This window comes from Falco rusticolus, chromosome 4, assembly GCF_015220075.1.
Source record: "Falco rusticolus isolate bFalRus1 chromosome 4, bFalRus1.pri, whole genome shotgun sequence".
Classification (NCBI taxonomy): Eukaryota; Metazoa; Chordata; class Aves; order Falconiformes; family Falconidae; genus Falco; species Falco rusticolus.
In genome coordinates, this window is record NC_051190.1 from 814,669 (window position 1) to 827,359 (window position 12,691).

General features: G+C 39.0%; 1 protein-coding gene across 12 annotated transcripts in view; it reads left to right on the plus strand.

Moving 5' to 3' along the window:
- DOCK3 (dedicator of cytokinesis 3) overlaps positions 1–12,691 on the plus strand; it is a 223,814-nt gene that overhangs the window by 64,112 nt on the left and 147,011 nt on the right. For all 12 annotated transcript variants that reach the window (XM_037384111.1, XM_037384118.1, XM_037384112.1 and 9 more), the window contains exon 6: positions 9,658–9,806. In XM_037384111.1, the coding sequence (XP_037240008.1) occupies positions 9,658–9,806 (149 nt within the window). The remainder of the gene's footprint in view (positions 1–9,657; positions 9,807–12,691) is intronic.

Genomic DNA, 12,691 nt, shown 5'->3' on the forward strand with positions numbered 1-12,691 from the left:
TGTATAAAGACCTTATCAGCTGCAAGAATCAGCTATATGCATGTCAGATTTTTTTTTTCCCCTTTTCATTGCTTAACAGACTTTTCTCCTTCACTCATATTTCTGTTTTAGTTGTGCTGAGATATTTGGGGCCACATGCTGGGAAAAAGGAAGCCTCTTGCATGTTCTTAGGCTCTTTCCTTAGTGTTTTATCTTTCAGAAGATTGACTTATTTACCTGGTTTAGTTAGTAATACTTCTGAAGAAATATGATAAAGCAAAATGTATTGTTGTCTTGTTGTGTCCTTTTAACAGTTACATGGTATAATGAAGCCATTAAAAAATAAGGGGAGCACCAGGAAAATAAAACCCAAGAAATCATCCTTGATTAAAGAGCAAACTCCTTGTATGCTTTTTTTTTTTTTCCTCAGAAGGGGCAATAAACTTATCTTAAATTGCATGTGCTTACATTTCAAAATGAAAACAAATTAATTACATTTAATATAAAAATTATTTGGAACTGTCTTCAGTAAATGTGATACAGCTTGAAAAGGGGTGGGAGTATTAATACCACTTGTTTTAGAGTATTAGAAATGAAGAATGCGGAATTAACTGTTCTGATAAACTTAGAGATTTGTCCCCTTCAATTCCATCTCCTTAAGCTTTGTTAAAAAGTTCTTATGATGATATGAAATGAGGTTAATGTTGCTGTTACTACTCCTAAAGAATTAAGAACTTCATCTGAATGTCAACAAAATAATGGTAAGCTGCTGTCTCTTCCACAATCTGATTATGTAGGTTTTTCCAGCCCTCAGCTGCCATCAGGGGCAGCCAGGATAGGGGTGGGCTGGAGTCACAGGGTTGCTTTAGGTATTTCTTCAAACAAATTTTTCCTCTTCTCAAGGTAATTGTCCCATAGAGCCTCTCCTTCCTGCCCCCTCTTCTGGAGAAGACTAATCTCCCTTCTTTGCATCCTATTTTTCTGTTAACCAAAAAAGCTAAACAACACTGATTTACACCCAGAGTAACTGTCCCGTTCTGGCCAAGTTGCTTTTCAGACTCTAAAAGTAACAAAAGCATATGAATACTAATAGCATGAAGTAGACACCAAAGTAGTGTCAGATTTGTTTCAAATTGTTTTTGTAACTATTAAATGTTGTCATCTGTTACTTGTCCCAAGTTGGTTTATTAGACAACTTGGGTATCCGAAGTTGTAACTAAGGAAAAGATAATAAAGATGTGCATCTTAACTGCTGGTAAGTGTAGTACCTTGTATTTGCAGTTATGTATGTATGTGGTATAACTGATTTTTAAAGTGGAAAAGTTGTTTATAATGGAAATAAAAAAATATTTTCTCTGTAACATACTGCATTGCTATCAATAAAAATAGGTTCTGAATTACATCTTTTAAGTTAGACATGTAAGATCTGTGGGGTGATAGGAACAAATAGGAAAAAACTTCTGTTCTTGAAGAAGGGCAATAGGATAGTACCAACCCTGCATAAACATTTTTCTTCATAATATTCTGTGGAGATCTCTGAACTTGAGATGGGCTGATTTGTTAAATACAGAGCATTGTGAGAACAGGTTTAAATGTTACCCAATGTCCTTCATAGACAGGAATGGAGATCTTAGGAAAGAAAACAGCCCTTTTAAAGAGTAAATAGCTTTGGTAATGTTATGAGGACTTGTCCTCCTCTGTGTTACTACCTTAAATGTTGCTATTGCTGTAATTTCATGCTGATCCTCTGGCATGGTGTTTATAGCTATGAAAAGCTATAACAGGGTGTTCATTTGGTTTGCAACAGATACAACCTATCACCAGGTTTTTGGACTTGTTGGTAAATAGCTTTGATTTAAGTACACCATTGTGGTTTTGGAGCAGATCAAGTAATTGTTTTTTTCTGTCTATTGCAGAGTATTTTCATGTAATCTCATTTAAACAAATACAATCTTTTAGTTGAAATGCGCAATCCAAGGAAGTTCTGAAATTATTTTTGAGGCAATCCAATTGTTGCTTTGCTGTACAAAGTTTCTGGTAAAGCACATTAAATGCTCTGAAGCAGAGGAGAAGGTTAGCAGAAGTTCTGCACAAATGGCATTTTTAGTACATTTCAGAGAAGTGGTGGGAATGAGTGGTGAAAAGAGTTTGCATATATACTACTAGTATGAAGATACCCATATAAAATTAGCTTCTGTAAAATTTAAGGCTTCATATCACAGGTTTCATTCTTTTGAGAATACTTTTTTTTTTTTTTTCCAACTCAGGGAAAGTCAGAATTCTTGTAGTTTCTGCTTGGATTGTTACGAAGAGTGCAAGGAACCTCTTCATGAAGTTAATGATATAAATTCAACATATCTTTTATTGCCTAGCTCAAGGATTTTAGTACTTGGAAGAAGCATATAGACACAGCATATCCAGAAAAGTTACTGTACTACTAAGTATGGTATATGGTGATTCAGATGTGTCATTTCATCTAATGTAAAGGAAAAGCTTGTAGCAACCTCTCTGTTTATCTTGTAAAAGCTTTGTTTTGTTGGTTTGCTCTGCTTTTGCTTTCTTTATTGATGCACCACCACTCTTTTTGCCTCTTAAGTTTCCCCTTTGTCACGTGTCAGTATTTTAAGCTATTTGACACATTTTCATTGGCAAAAGGCTGAAGAATTTATTTTTCTCACGCTAATTTACTCTGTTTTAATACATACTGTAAATTGAAATGCCCTCTGTGAATACAAGAGAGAATCAATTTAAAACAGATTTATATTAGAGTAAAAAATTTCTGTTTGAAGCTAAATCCTATGACTATTCATAGGAGAGAATAAATACTATTCATGTTAATGCATCCTTACTAATAAATAGTGAACTTCAGGACAGAAGAATGGAAATAAACCAAAACTGAGGTGTCCTCGTTTCTCAGTCTGTTACTTGTTTGAAAGACCAAAGTTGTTCATCGACTGTTCAGTGTTCTGCTGTCCAAGAAGTGTGAGCTCAACCCCAGACTCTTGGGAAAACACCAGGGTGGTACCACAACCTTTTGTAAACGTACATTGTAGTTGTAATTAGGAGAAGCTGTAATTTACTCCACTTTATTCTTGCTTGATGTTACTTTCCCTTATTTGTTTTCTGTATTTTTTAACTGTTACTAAAGTCCATTTTAATTCAATGCTACAACAGGACTAGATGTCTAGGCACACATATAGAACAGAAGAATATGTACAAGCATTAACTGTGTTCTCAGATTGCTTTGCTTTACTGTGGGTGCCAGTCTTGATACCTGTGTGCTAACCACGTCTCCCATGCAAGTTTTACTTCAGTTCCTTTTGCTTGACACATCCTTGTATTGACCGGTAAGATCTGACCTTTGTTCATCAACAGGCATTTGATGAATACTACCTAATTAGATAGGCAGTGATTAAGGTTGCATGGTGGTACGATTTTGTGGTAATATAGATTTTGAGTAAGATTAAACTATAAATGTTGCACAAATCTATAAATTCCAGCAGAGCTTTACTATAAAATTTGTTTAATTAAAAAATCCAGATAAAAGTGGAAAGGCAGGCATGAGTTTGGTGGTTTCCAGCTTTAGTATTTCCTTTCATGTGATGATGATTCTTGCAGGCTTTAATATCTAATTTAGGTACTGAAATCCATAACAAGGAACCTGGGAAAAGCTACTCACTTGCTTTTATAAGGAAAATAATTTTTTGTGCCCTGTTCCCCTGTTACAGCCTAAGGCAATTCTACAGAAAATGTCTTAAGGGACTGCTCTTGAGGGAAGCAAAATCCTGACTTCTTTACAGTAGGATTAAATGAAGTCATGGTAACAAAGTAACTATAAATAGGTCATGTTCCATAATATACTGGTCTTCTATATATTTTCATATTATGTGGTGGTTATTTAAAGAAGAGTGACAACTTAGCATTTCTAAGCCACCACAGGCACGAAGCAGGGAGTTTGTGCTATTGCAATGGAGCATGAAACAGCTTGGTGTTCATGTGAGTGCAGGTTTATTTTCTGGGACTACCTGTTTAAAAACCCCAGCCAGCTGTGTTGGGTGCTGTGCCTAAATGTTGGCAATGGGGATGTCTCCATGGGAAGAGGTCAATTCTGGCTGGTTCCACAAGGGACCTGCTACAAGGGCACAGCTGAGCCCATTAGCAAAGCTGGTGACCTCTCTTGGGAGAGCACCTTTAAGAAACAGCAAGTAGCCACCCAGGCAGTGAGGATAAGGAAAAAAAAAAGTGAGAAACAGCTTCATGAACAGCTGGGCCAGAACGTGAGGAGGGGAGGAGGTGAGGCGGTGGTGGGTCAGGTACCGGCACTGCAGCCCGTGGGGAGGGCTGCACTAGAGCAGGTTTGTCCTGAAGCACTGGAGCCCATGGGCAGGACCCACGCCTGGAGCAGGGGAAAAGCATGAGGAGGAAGGAGAACAGCGAGGAGCTCACCCCCATGCATGCCCTGCACCGACCCCATTCCCCTGCTGTGGTGGATGGGTGGAGGAGCTGGGAATGAGGGAATGGAGTGGGGCCTGGAAAGAGTGTGGGTGAGGACAAGGGATTTTAGGGGTTTTCGTCTTTGTTTCTCACCACCCAACTCTGTTTAATTGGCAAGAAATTAATAGACTGGGTTGGGCTGGAAGGGACCTTAAAGATCACCCAGTCCCAGCCCCCCTGCCACAGGCAGGGACCCCTCCCCCCAGCCCAGGTCGCTCCCAGCCCCATCCAGCCTGGCCCTGAGCCCTGCCAGGGTCGGGGCACCCACAGCTGCCCTGGGCAATGTGTTCCAGCGCCTCGCCGCCCTCACGGGAAAGGTCTTCCTCGTGTCTAATCTAAATTACCCCCTTTCAGTTTAAAGCCATTCCCCCTCATCCTGTCGCTACATGCCCTTGCAAAACATCTTCCCCCCGGCTTTCCTGTAGCCCCCTGAGGTACTGCCAGGCTGCTACAAGGTCTCCCTGGAGCCTTCTCTTCTCCAGGCTGAGCAACCCCGACTCCCTCAGCCCGTCTGCACAGCAGAGCTGCCCCAGCCCTCTGAGCACCTTCGTGGTCCTCCTCTGGATTGGCTCCAACAGGTCCATGTCCTTCTTACACTGGGAGCCCCAGAGCCGAGTACAGTGCTGCAGGGGGGGTCTGGCGAGCGGAGTAGAGGGGGAGGACCCCCTCCCCCACCCTCTGGCCACTCTGCTCTTGGTGCAGCCCAGGGTTGGGTTGGCTCTCTGGGTGCAGGGGCACAGTGCCAGGCCAGGGTGAGCTTCTCGCCACCCAGCAGACCCAAGCCCTTCCTCTTGTGGCTGCTCGCAGTCCGTTCTCTGCCCAGCCTGTACTTGTGCTTGGGACTGCCCTGGCCCACATGCAGGACCTTGTGCTTGGCCTTGTTGAATTTTATAAAGTTTGCAGAGGCCCATCTCTCCAGCCTGTCAGTGTCCCTCTGGATGATGTCCCTTCATTCCAGCATATCAACCACATGATACAGCTTGGTGTCATCAGAAAACTTGCGGAGGGTACACTCAATCCCAGCATCCATGCTGCTGACAAAGATGTTAAACAGTGCTGACCTCTGAGGAGTGCCACACGTCACCGCTCTCTACTTGGACATCCAGCTGTTAACCACATGCCTCTTTGAGTGTGACCATCCAGCCAATTCCTTATCCACAGAGTGATCCATCCATAAATCCATGTTGTTCTAGTAGAGACAAGGATGTCATGCAGTATAGTGTCAAATGCTTTGCACAAGTCCAGGTAGATGATGATATTTGGTCTTCTCTCATCCATCAATCATAGAAGGCCACCACTTTTGTCAGGTGTGATTTGCCTTTAGTGAAGCCATGTTGGCTGTCAGCAATCACCTCCTTGTTTTCCATGTGCATAGTTTCCAGGACGATCTGCTCCATGATCTTTCCAGGCACAGAGGTGAGGCTGACTGGCCTGTGGTTTCCTGGGTCTTCCTTATTTTTGTTTTTAAAGGGAAATTTAAGTAATATCCCCTAAGTGAAGTCTGTTTTACTGGAATGGTAACTGGGAGATGATCTCCCTGTCTTCATCACAACCCACAACTATTTTTATTTTATTCACCTCACTCTGGCCTGTTGCGGAGGGAGAGCAAGAGAGCAGCTGGGTGGTAGCCTGGCAGCTGGTAAGGGTCAACTCACCACAACACCAGAAACATCTTTTGACTTTTGATATCAGTAAAGCTAGCACGGAATCATTAAAAGAAATAACAATTATTGCCAGAATTACGGTTTTTGATGTGCAGCTATGTGTATGGAGATCATCCAAGAGTTGATAAGCGTGACTTGTTAGAAAAAGATTTGCTGTATTTCTTTGATATGTTACTACTATCTGGAGATAGTAAAATAAGGTAACAGTGCTAGAGGACAGGCTTGTGCTGCTTGTAAGAAAAGAGCCCCCAGTTCACGAAGACTATCCAGATTCATTGTCCCTAACACGCCTTAATTATTACTGTAAAAATTTTGCGTAAATACTTGTAAAAAATTATGTTCCAGATGCAAAACACTTGCCAAATATGTTCATAAATGTGCACAGCAGACTGTTCTGAATGGACTGATACAAGTTGTTGACTGATAAAGCTTGTTGCTTGGTAGCTCGTGACAAAGCTAGATGAAAAATGAGAAGTTACAGGTTGTATAAAAATTTACTGTAAACCAGAGCGAACACTTATGTACCAGACTGACTGTCATCTTGTTAGTAGCTAAATAAAAAAATGCAAATGTTTCAAGTTTGTTTGTGGTGCTGCTCTGACTAAAATTGTTTGAATGGCTTTAGTGCTTAAAATTAGTTTTTCTGGAAATGTGGTGTCCAGGTTCATCTGTTTCATTTTAAGCCATTTTCTTTACATGAGGGGAGGAATCCTGCTCACCTTAGTTTGATGTTGAATTTTGAAGGTCTTTTCTTGAAAGAGAGAAGGCAGAGGAAAGTCATTACAATATGTGCATCTCCCTCCCTCTCTCCTAAATGGAGTTTACTAGTCACTAGACTTGTTGTAGTGTGAGGAGGGATGTTATACACTGTTTATTGACGGCTTCAAACTCTTTACTGCCTGTGAGCCTGGCATTGAGCTACCTTCAACTCTGTTCTATCTCTCCTTTCTCTCTCGCAAGTATTTTCCTTCACTTTCATGGATCTTGCTTCTGTGGTTCTGTTCATAGCTGTTTGCCTAAGATCATATCTACAGCTTCTCTGGCTTTCCACTTTCTGATAACTCTTCCTTCCTTCTTTATAGGGGACCTTGTCTTTTCTGAGAAGTATACCATATGTTTGGCTCTCTCTGTCAATGCTTGCTTATACTGTTTAAAGCAGGTGAAATATTTTTTGAAAGAATAAGTCTGAGAACTAAAGCTGAAAATGGCATATTGTCATGATCCTGGAGCACAAGGAGTGTTTGAAGTTTGAGAGAGGTTTGAGTTCGAGGGTTTCTCTCTTTTTTTGATTGATGTGTAGGACCTAATATGACTAGCTTTTACTAAATTGTATTCTACAATCTCAGTTCTCATTTATTTATATTTGAAGTAAGTACTTCTGATACTTATGTGAAAAATAACTCTGTAAAAATAACTCCAGAACACATAGTGATTTAACAGCATAGTGTTCTGGACCTGAATGCATTGGTAGCCTTGAACCATCATTAAAAGCCTGAGGGAGTGGCTCTTTCAGCAGGTTCATTTGGGAATTCTGAATGTGATTATTTTGGAGCTGATTCTTGTAATTGTTTCATTGCCAACTGTTTTATTGATAGTATATACCTAATTTGCTTATTCGATAGGCCCAAACTCAGTTGTCTTCATCCTGTGTAGAAGTTACAACCTTTTCTTGCTCACAGAAATAGCATATAAAATTGGACATTTCTTATACCTACTGTCTTCTTCAGCTTATACCAGATTTACTTTCAGCCCCTTGTACTGATAAAACTAAAGCACAAATCTTGTCTTTGCCAGCTATACATGATTGTCTTCCTAGAGTAAGTATTTTCAGCCCTGAAAATGTGTGTCTTTCTGTTGGATCTGGTGTCTGTGTTTTTTTCAAGTAGGACCAGAACCGATGTTGATGCATAGTTGAAAGTTTCTGCATCATTTAATCTCAGAACTGTTTGATAAGAACAGCAGATGTTTCCATCTGTGCTTAACCTGCTTCAGCAAAGCAGATGTGTAATCGGGTTCAGAGAAATTAACAAATTGCTGATCAAAATGGGTTGTGTTGAAATTGTTTTCCTACAAGACCATTAGATTTGCATGACTTAGGAAAACAACTCAAGTAGATGGAAATTGTTTTTTTCATCTCATCTAATGTATTTTTGGTAAAACAAGTGAAAACCGTTTTTTTCACTTGCATTTTGCAATAGGAAACAATAGAAAAGTGTTCTATCATATCTGGTCTTGATAAATGCAGGTATTTTATTTAGAGAGCTTTTATAAAACACTCACAAGCAGCAATGCGATCGAGATGGTGCTAGCTTACGAAGTCTCAGTCTCAGTCCATCTAACCACTGCTTTCCCCAAGTGGTATTCAAACAGTTCAAGCTTTGTATAAAAGTGGGAACGGAGCTTAGTTGTTCAAAAACCAGAGTTCAACTGCAACAGGGGATCCTCACGCACTGCCCGTTGGTCATTTTATGCAGTATGAGACATGGCTGCATAGACAAGAGCTGCCTTGACACACACTTCTTAGCTAGCAGATTTTGGAGCAGTTTGGACCCACTTCCTTATCGTAGGGATGCTTTTAGGCGGACCTGGTTGTTAGCCTCAGGCTTCCTTTTTTGTGGGCTTCCCATATAGTTATTTCCTGCAGGGGAAGAAAGTATTTCCACTCCCGTCTGGCTTTTGGGTTGTTTTTTGGGTAGGCTTTTTTTTCAGATTTGAAGAATACTAGCTCTTTTGGAAAAGGCTGTGTAATTATTTTTTTTCTTTTCCTAATGGTGGTGGTGTGGTGTGTTTTTAATGTCTGTGGTGATTTTCCTCTTTTAAAGTAGTTTTGCAGGTAAATTTTATCATTAATTGCTTTAGTCCCTTTCAGAGTGCAGATAACATATTCATTTCCATCCCCCCCCCCCCCCCCCCCTCCGCCCCGGGTAAATTTTAGTAATTAGAATATAAAAAAATAACTAAAAGTGGTTTTCTGTTGTGGTGAGTCATTGTTGCTAACTGTTTAGAGTCCTTAAGTTAGCTGCTGACAGACAAACTTCTTCATCTCTCTGTTACTATAAATCTAAAACTTTGAATTTATTATATCATTGGAATAAGTGATCCCTGCTGCACATAATTAATCCTCTTCTCTGTAGTGTTAGGTTCCATTAGAAAATGGACCCCTTAGAAGATTGAGCCTAAACCCTTAGAAATAAAATGTTACTCCGTTTAAATAGCATCAGTTAACACTTCTTTTTGATATAAATATTTTAAAGCTTGTACAAACTGGATTAATGTTCCTACAGTGTAATTAAATGAAAATTTGGTAACTTATTAATATCTCTCTCTCTTTCTTTCTCTTTTTTCTCACATCCTTTCTCTTTCCAAACTTATTAATCTCCCCCCCATCTCTTTCTCTTCTTCCCCCCTTTCTCCTTCTGTTCTGCCCCTTCTTTTTTCTTTCTTTTTTCTTTGTTTCTTTTTTCTTCCTTTCTTTCTTCTCACTCTCTTCCCCTCTCCTCCCGAAAATGTGCCTTTACAGAAACATAAGGTAGATCTTTTCTACAAGCTGCGGCATGTGATGAATGAACTCATTGACCTACGCAGACAGCTGCTGTCAGGTCACTTGACACAGGATCAGGTGCGGGAGGTCAAGAGACACCTCACAGTGAGGCTGGACTGGGGCAATGAGTAAGTACAGGTACCAGCTGGGTACTGTTTGTTCTAATTATTGTTAAATAGCTCTTACTAAAAAAATACCAACAACTTTTTCCTTCCAGTAGTATTTGTACACAGGTAGAACATTTTGACTATTTGGAAATCAAATACAACTTTTCACAGTGAGTTCATTGCATAGTTCTCTACTATTACTATAAAGTGAGCTGTTTGCTTATTAGTAAGCCTTTTCTAAGGTTGTCTGCACTTCTAGGAGGATTAGGTCACTTACTTTGTATCAATATAGTGAATATTAGGCCTGGGAGAATGTGTTCGTAGATACTAAACCCACTTTTTTTTTCAGTTGAGGAAGTATTTTAATGGTTGGTGCAATATGTAGAGAATCTCACCGTCAACAGTGACATTGGAGCTGAGGCTGTATATTTTGACTTTTTATGTAATGACATTTCTCAGAGGTTTAGACTCTCCTTGGTCAGTTCCATGGTGAATTTGTGGAGAGGTGGTAATAAGTTGCCATTAGGCAGAAACTAGCCGTACACCAGAACTGGTTTTGTTCTTGAGATATAGTGTTTCAGGTAAGTTTTGCATGATGCGTATATGACCTTTCTAAAGGAAGTATCACTCTCCTCAGACACATAACAACTGCTTTTCAACTAGGAGTAGGATTAGTGCTAATTAACATATGGGGGGCAGGGCAGAATTCTTTAAGTTGACAACTAAGGAAGAAAGTAAAACGTTTTTCACTAACATGCCTTTGTTATGACTGTTCCTTAGTCACCCACTTCAGGACCCCATCTGAGAGACATACTTGAACACATTCATGAAGATTTAGCTAGCCCCTGTGCTACATTTCATTTCTCTGTTGGAAGAAAGCTCTGAAGGACATAGACTAATAGATTGCATCAAGTCGTTCTGCAGTGTGGAGTTACAGATATTTTCCAGTATCATTCCCAGTAGGGTAAATGGGAATCAAGAGACCGTTTTTAAGCATTATGCCTAGATGTTTTTGCTCAAAGAGTGCATGGATGAAATTAGCAACAGGAAGCTGCAAAAATGTAAGAAAAAAAGGTGAGGAGAGTAGACAGCAATGCAGCAATGGGAAGAATAGGTTGTTCAAGGAGCTGGCTATAGACATCTTTTCTTTTTAATGTAAAATCCTTAAGTACGAAGTAAATTAAGACTATAAGGGTAAATTAATGCATGACAATAATGGAGAAGCATCAATGAAATTGGGAAATATAAATATGTTCGTGATTAAATTCATCTGCTCAGGATGCTTGTTTAGGAAAATTCTTTTTCTGTGTTTCTTACTATATAAGAACAGGTACTGACCCCCCTAGAGAAAAAGGCACATTATATCAGACATACATGCTTAAACAGATTAAGGGTATCAATAAAGGAACTGCATTAAAAGGCATATGATTGAAAAGGTATTTAATTAGTAGACTATGCAGTATTTCAATACAAAATGTCTGGGATTTTGGAAGGTCTTTCTGCAACATCACTCTTTTCATAGAATTTTTGGGAGAGTTCTGTCACTTCCTTGTATCTCCCCGCTCAGATTTTTTTCATGGAACTCATAACCACCTGCTGTTAAAAAATTAATGATTTTCATATGCATATTCACATAGTACTGCCCTTTCTCAAAAAATGTAGTAGTGTTCGTTGCTTATTCTGTCATACTTGAGATTTGGAAATAAAATAAATGAAGAATGTTGTTATTAACATGCATTAATGTTAATAGAGAAGCTTAAGTACATGCAATTTGAGCAAGTCTGTAGTTATTCAGTGTAGTACAATCTGGTAGGAGATATTCCATGAGTAAGTAGCTTTCAGAAAAAAGGATTCTTGATACATACCTAATACATAGTATGTGTGCTACTTTTATCCTGACCTTGATCATTAATGCATTGTATTACTTAGGAAGGATGATGTGAACATGAAATTCACACTTTCCTGTCACCACCCGTTAAGGGTCTTTTCAGTTTGAACTGGTATCATTTTGCCTTAAATACACTGGCAGTGGTGCTGGTAGTCACCCCTTGTGTTCTCCTAGGAGCTGGTGGAAGTCAAGGGACAGCAACACCCCTTGGATTAGTAGTTACAGATTTTTTTTGTGAAAAAACTCACTTAGTCTGTTTTCAGAACTACTGCCGTGAACATTTTTGCTTATTTTTGTATGCTTAGTCTAAATACTAAGTTTTGCTCTGTAGTTTGGTCTATTAAAAAGGTAGGGATATAATTTATTTTACAGTTATTGCTGCTAACCTTTTGTATTGTTGGTAGTCATTCTTACAATGCAATATTGATTTCCACTTAATGTAGCAATTTAATTTTCTGCTGTTTACACATTCTTTCTCCCCAATACAAAAATATGATCCTGGGTGCATCCTTTTTATGATGATTTGTTACTTCTTCCAGTTCCCTACAGTTAGCTTTGTTTTCTATGCATACAGTGACTAGTATTGTTGCTATATAGGGTTTTGTATTTCCCAGTTGCTCAAAAGAGCATGATTTACTGTCTTCAGATAAGCATCTTAGTGGTTTTAAACTTTCAGTTTTAAGCATTCTTCTGTGTATTTTTGCACATCTCATATACTGTCCTTCTTCCTGCATAGCTTGCTAGGTTTTATATATAATATTATAAATAGTTGTGTTTTTTAAAAGTATTTCACTGGGATACAATTTATTAGAATATTGATCTGTTGAAGTCTGAAATGCTATTGGAAGTGTCCAATGATCTGTAAATAACAACGAAAAAGTTGTAAAGCAGCAAATAGACATTATAAAACTGAAGTCTGCAATTCATCATCTTATTTTAAATCATGTTATAAAGTGAAATCTCTAGTTCTTCATCTAATTTTAAATCACACTGCAAGTATAATAGAAAATTGATTTTG